The sequence below is a fragment of the Anarrhichthys ocellatus genome, unplaced genomic scaffold, assembly GCF_004355925.1.
Source record: "Anarrhichthys ocellatus isolate YVR2014 unplaced genomic scaffold, GSC_Weel_1.0 scaffold170, whole genome shotgun sequence".
In the NCBI taxonomy this organism is placed as follows: Eukaryota; Metazoa; Chordata; class Actinopteri; order Perciformes; family Anarhichadidae; genus Anarrhichthys; species Anarrhichthys ocellatus.
This window is the reverse complement of record NW_022280200.1, coordinates 236,940-243,174: the sequence shown is the minus strand read 5'-3', so window position 1 is coordinate 243,174 and position 6,235 is coordinate 236,940. Positions and strand designations below refer to the sequence as shown.

General features: G+C 45.3%; 1 protein-coding gene across 1 annotated transcript; it reads right to left on the bottom strand.

Moving 5' to 3' along the window:
• Positions 1-646: 646 nt before the first annotated feature.
• On the bottom strand, positions 647-5,016 carry actb2 (actin, beta 2). Its single transcript, XM_031878240.1, has 6 exons — positions 4,914-5,016; positions 3,325-3,454; positions 2,740-2,979; positions 1,874-2,312; positions 1,585-1,766; positions 647-1,469 (listed from the first exon to the last, which is right to left on the bottom strand). Exons 2-6 carry the CDS (start codon positions 3,445-3,447, stop codon positions 1,326-1,328), a joined length of 1,128 nt encoding a protein of 375 aa, XP_031734100.1. The 5' UTR covers positions 3,448-3,454; positions 4,914-5,016; the 3' UTR covers positions 647-1,325.
• Between the last annotated feature and the right edge of the window lie 1,219 nt (positions 5,017-6,235).

Sequence of the window (6,235 nt, the reverse complement as noted above, 5' to 3'; positions counted from 1 at the left end):
GTGGTCGTGTGGTGCGAGTTGTGATGGTGGTGGGGGGGGGGGGGGGGGTTGTCCCAAGTTTAGCAATCACACCCTTCAGAAAGGACTTGTCACATGACCCATTAACTGAACTCCCACCAGAAAACTCTAAAATGGTTTCTAATAAACATCCAAATTCCCTCCACTGCCAAGACTATCAGAACTTAAGCCCTGATCAGGTGAGACATTAAGTGGTGCAGAGGTCAACGGGTCAGCTGTCCTGTGCTTCAACCCAAATTATTGCCCGTCTACATAATTACTATTGTAACAAATGTCTCATACTGTGGTTCACTCCATGTTTTAAGTAAATATTTACAAAAAGTTTATCTTGATAAGTTCAGCATTCACTCTAACGCATAATATTGAGAGTCACTTATTCTAGTGTTAGAGGCCTACATTGAAGAGGAAAATAGAAGTTCTAGTGTGGATGAGACCTGGATTAAATGCTAGTGCAAATATTTCACTTCTAGTTAAAGTTAGCCCTTTATTGCTGCAATAAGACTTTAAGTATAGACACACTGCATGTAGTCAGGCTATCTGAAGAAAACCCCTTTTCCTACATAATGTTTTGTTTCAGCTTTCACAATCAAATAGAAATAAAGCTTTTATGGAAGACAAGAGTCAGACGTCATGTCGGAACACATGTGCACTTTATTGGGATCGTTTAGTCAGTGTACAGGTTGGCCCCACCGGTCTGGCACCCCATGTTACCCCATCACTTCGAGACCCCTTGCCCCACCACCCCGGGGATGAAACCTCCATCAGGGGGAAGTAGAGGTCACAATTGGGTTTTGCATAACAAAAACAAAAAAAAATTAACAGGACCAAGATATTTTTAAGGCTGAAAGTACAAAAAACCCAGACATAATTTACATACAAGCGATACTACAACCATGTTTAAGTATGCGCCAACCACTGGGCAGCCTTCACAGAGGCGAATACGTGTCTGAACAATGCAGTTAACATTTGGAATCATGTGTCTGAACAATGCAGTTAACAAACATTTGGAATGACTCAAAAGAAAACAAAATGTACATTTTTTTAAGTCCCCAGATGCAACTGCAGAACCATGGGGTGCTTTTTTTTTTTTTTTAAACCTAGCCAAAAACATTACGGTCTCCTTCATCGTTCCAGTTTAAGATCCTGAGTCAAGCGCCAAAAATAACTGAAGCCATGCCAATGAGTTGGTCATCTAGGCTCTGCGCCTGAGTGTGTATGAGAAATGTGTGGTGTGTGGTTGTTTTGCACAGAGCTGAAGTTGTTGGGCGTTTGGTTGGGGAGGGGGAGGAGGAGGAGGAACAGTCTGTTTAGAAGCATTTGCGGTGGACGATGGAGGGGCCGGACTCATCGTACTCCTGCTTGCTGATCCACATCTGCTGGAAGGTGGACAGAGAGGCCAGGATGGAGCCTCCGATCCAGACAGAGTATTTACGCTCTGGTGGGGCAATGATCTGCAGGAAGATGAAAGAAACAAACGTGAGGATACCAAAGCATTAGTCTGCATCACCAGACACCATGAGCAGCAACATCATGTCAGTCTGCTGGCTCCATAGCTAGTCAGCTCACCTTGATCTTCATGGTAGATGGGGCCAGGGCTGTGATCTCCTTCTGCATCCTGTCAGCAATGCCGGGGTACATGGTGGTACCTCCAGACAGCACGGTGTTGGCGTACAGGTCCTTACGGATGTCGACGTCACACTTCATGATGCTGTTGTAGGTTGTCTCGTGGATTCCGCAGGACTCCATACCTGAGGGCAGATACACACTTGTAAGAGAGTTGAAGTGCAGGGCAACCATAAGGGTTGGACATGTTTTTAGCATCAAGTGCAGGTTAGGCTGAAGTTGGGAAACATACCGAGGAAGGAAGGCTGGAAGAGGGCCTCTGGGCAACGGAACCTCTCATTGCCGATGGTGATGACCTGTCCGTCGGGCAGCTCGTAGCTCTTCTCCAGGGAGGAAGAGGAGGCAGCGGTGCCCATCTCCTGCTCGAAGTCCAGGGCGACATAGCACAGCTTCTCCTTGATGTCACGCACGATTTCCCTCTCAGCAGTGGTGGTGAAGGAGTAGCCACGCTCTGTCAGGATCTTCATGAGGTAGTCTGTGAGGTCGCGGCCGGCCAAATCCAGACGCAGGATGGCGTGGGGCAGAGCATAGCCCTCATAGATGGGCACTGTGTGGGTCACACCATCACCGGAGTCCATGACGATACCAGTGGTACGACCAGAGGCATACAGGGACAGCACAGCCTGGATGGCAACGTACATGGCGGGGGTGTTGAAGGTCTCGAACATGATCTGTAAAAGAGAAGAGAAGATTTTAGCATTCAAAAATCTCAGTAAAAGTCTTCCTCTGTGGCCACTGCACTCAATACATGCATTAGTGTGCGGCTAAGATTGAAGTTAGTTGAGAAAACCAGTGCAGAAAGTAAACATTCCTTCACACTTGTGCATGTCAGAGTCTATTGGTGCTGATCTACTGACTCGGCTAAACATAACACAAGTGCAGAAAACGCACAGTCAAGAGAGACCTGTTGATGATAGATCATCGTATAGGAGAGAGGTCCTGGAGGAGAGGGGGAGGAAGGAGCAAGTGAGAATGGAATAGAGAGGGAACCCAAGGAGGAAATGAGGCTACTAGTCTTTAACAGTGAATACATTACTATACTGTCTTTGCTAAACCAGATACACTAAATTCTGTATGTGCACAAATAAGGGTGTCTACCTGGGTCATCTTCTCCCTGTTGGCTTTGGGATTCAGGGGGGCCTCTGTGAGCAGGACAGGGTGCTCCTCAGGGGCAACTCTCAGCTCGTTGTAGAAGGTGTGATGCCAGATCTTCTCCATGTCATCCCAGTTGGTCACAATACCGTGCTCAATGGGGTACTTCAGAGTCAGGATACCTCTCTTGCTCTGGGCTTCATCACCAACATAGCTGTCCTTCTGGCCCATACCCACCATCACTCCCTGGACAAGAGATCAGACAGATGGTTAAACATGGAACTATGTGTAGGGCCTTCCAAGTATAGTTACAGGCAAATGTCTTTACTACATGCACTTTGATCCAAGAAGTATGGTGTAATTATGGCATAAGACCTTCTACTATATTAATTTTGACTGATACGATTTTCTAGCTGAATATCATTGAACAACTACTGAAGCCATTTGCAGCTTGCATAAAATACATTTTAAAATAATTTAAATTGCTTATTTTTATTCATTAAAATGTGCCACTTAGGTGTGCATTAAAATTCATAATTAATCTTGTAATAGCAAATGCTTGTTTTTCCTGTTGGACAATCAATCACTCACCTGATGCCTGGGGCGACCGACGATGGAGGGAAAGACAGCACGAGGGGCGTCGTCTCCAGCGAATCCGGCTTTGCACATACCGGATCCGTTGTCAACAACCAGTGCGGCGATTTCATCTTCCATGGCTGAACTGTTAAAGGGGGAAAAAATGCCGTTAAAACGACATGTCTCACACCCGCCTCACTACAGTGCCCGTGTAACACTCTTAACTCCCAACTTCCTGTTCACAACTAACGGCAGTTCACGACACTAACCGCTGGGTGGAGCTCGTGCCCCACATTCCGACCGAGCCAGACAAAAAGTGGCGCTGCATTCTGTTACCATATAAGGACATGGTTCGGTTTTGAGCAGCTTTGCAGCTACCGGCGCCATGGCGCGCGGCCAGAGCGACACCACAGAAGAAAAAGGAACATTCGACATTAACGGACAACGGGGCCGCGCGACCACTCCCTCTGGTTCAACTTAGTTGACTTCCTTCGTCTCCGTTGTTGCTTAACTATAACTGTTCTAATCTCTAGAAAAAAAAATGCTCACTTCAATATCACTGCGTCATACTCAGACTGTTTCAGTCATTTGAAACTGCCCAACTGATACGACTGGACGTATTACCATAAATTCAACATCTTTTTTCCACACATCTGATATCAACCTTGAAACACCAACAGTAAAAACAAATTAATTAAATAGTTGCATAATTAACTCATACGTTGACTCATGAATGGGTCACAAGTCTTTGACTGACGCTCCATTTCCAGAAAGCCACGCCTTTTCTACGGGTGGACGATTAGTCATTCGCAATTTACCCTTTTTTCATGTACAAGTTGGCAAGACCCGAAATCATTGAGAGACGATTTTACGGTTGTTCAATTAAGCAATTAATTTACGTTTTTTGCAGGCCTCATCATTTTTTTCCTTTGCCATTTAAAGGTAACCTGGGGAATATAAACGACTATGTTAAAGTGAATCTAACACGCACAGGAAGTAGACGCAAGTGACAACAGAAAAAAATAAATAATTCTTGATCTAAAATGCCACAAGTCTGAAGGGCGGTGTTAGCATGATGTGGCTAAGCTAATATGCTAAAGTAGGTCACACCCCGCCGCATCGGGCGCACAAAGGGAGCAGCCGGAGTCCAGACGACCTTAACTCACAAGTCTCTTTCAGAGTACCCTGCTGAGGAAAGACACAAGCCAGCACAGGAATACTGCAAATGTTGTGAAACTACACGACGGAAAAAAACGCAGTCGTAGTGCGACCATCTTAAAAGTAACGGTCTTCATTAACCGGCTACATCCAAAAGGCACCTGTGATTCGCATTAGTTTAGCGGTCTCTAGCAAATACCAATGCGTACTTTAACACAACCAAAATGCAGAAACTGTGGTCTTTTGTGATTACTTTCTAAAATCATGAGGGTAAATTAGCAGTACGTTGATGCATGACGGGACAAAGAACCTCGTGGTCCTCGTAATTTTTCGCATTTTAAAAAGACAAATGTCAGTTGCTTTTAAGAAAAAGCAATTAAACTCACTGTTTACACGAAATATGATGCTAAAATTAGAAATCAGATTGTAATAGTTTGTCTCCTTACCTTTGGGTGGGGGGGCTTTTCGCTTTAAGGGAACCGGTTTCAGGCAAATGATATCCCGCACAAGCTGCGTGTGACGGCGCTCAGAGTGAATCGACTAGCTGTGGGCGCGTGTGCTTTATACTGCGTCAGTTGCCCGGCTCTCTCCATAAAAGGTAAACTTTCGGAAAGGCGCCCTCTGATTGGTCCAGCGTCATGCACTGGGGCACGTCGCGTGCACACTGTGGTGCACTGGGCGCTTGCGATTTGAGGGAGAGAGAGAGGGGAGGCGATAATAGCGAAGGATTGGAGAAAAATAAAAGGGAAGGGATTGAAGCTGTGGGGCCTAGTAAACCTAATCTCTGGATAAAACTGTTTTATGTACATGTTAAATTACATGTATGGACTTTTATTCGAGGGACAATGTATTCCCCGCACCTGCTCTGAACCGTTATATGCATACTCATAGCCCAGTTATATGATAACGGGAAGAGCTCAGCACTAGTGACTCCTCCCAGTGAAGGCTGCAAAGGCCCGAGACCTTCTACCCAAAGGCTGCCCTCGTTCTTACTTATTGTCCTTAGATTAACATGACAACATTTGATGATCGGAGACAATATAGTGTGTTGTGCTGATGTTACTGTCCACTTTAAATAAAACAGCTGTGAGCTCAGTGGGAGTCACAGTCACTGCAGCACCAGGTCAAACACATGACACACATAACACGGTGCTGGAGCTGATCCGTCCCAAGCTGGGGAATGATCACTTATGCAGGCCAAGGTTGATTTATTGATCAAGTATTTGTGCTCTGTGACTACATGATCTTGGGCTCTTCCTATGTAGTCTGTCAGTGGCTGCATGCTAGCTCTGAGATTCAGTAGTTTGACAAAGGTGAGTCGTATCAGGAGAGGATGGCATCTGTTAGCATTCTCATTATTTCAACGCTGCTTGTAGTGAACTAGATGCAGGTATTACAAATATACTTTTAATGTAGTATACAGTATAGTACCCTTTTTATACCTGCTCCTATTCACCTCTATCAAGTAAAACACACACACACACTCCGGTCCTCTGTCCACTTCCTGCTCCTCTGCATTGCTGCAAGGGTGGACTTTTAAAGATATTGGGGCCTTTCACCCTCTGCCTCGTTCACATCGTGACTAATGAGGCCCATGTGACACAATCTCATACTTTTTTTATTTAAGGCTAGTCGTGGGCCTGCAGGCTAGTACAATTTCCATTCCTGATTCACTGCCAGTCTCCTCACACCAACAGACCGTTATTCTTATCATATCTTTTGACGCCCCACTTTTAAACACTTTCCTTTTTTTTTTACATCTGTGATT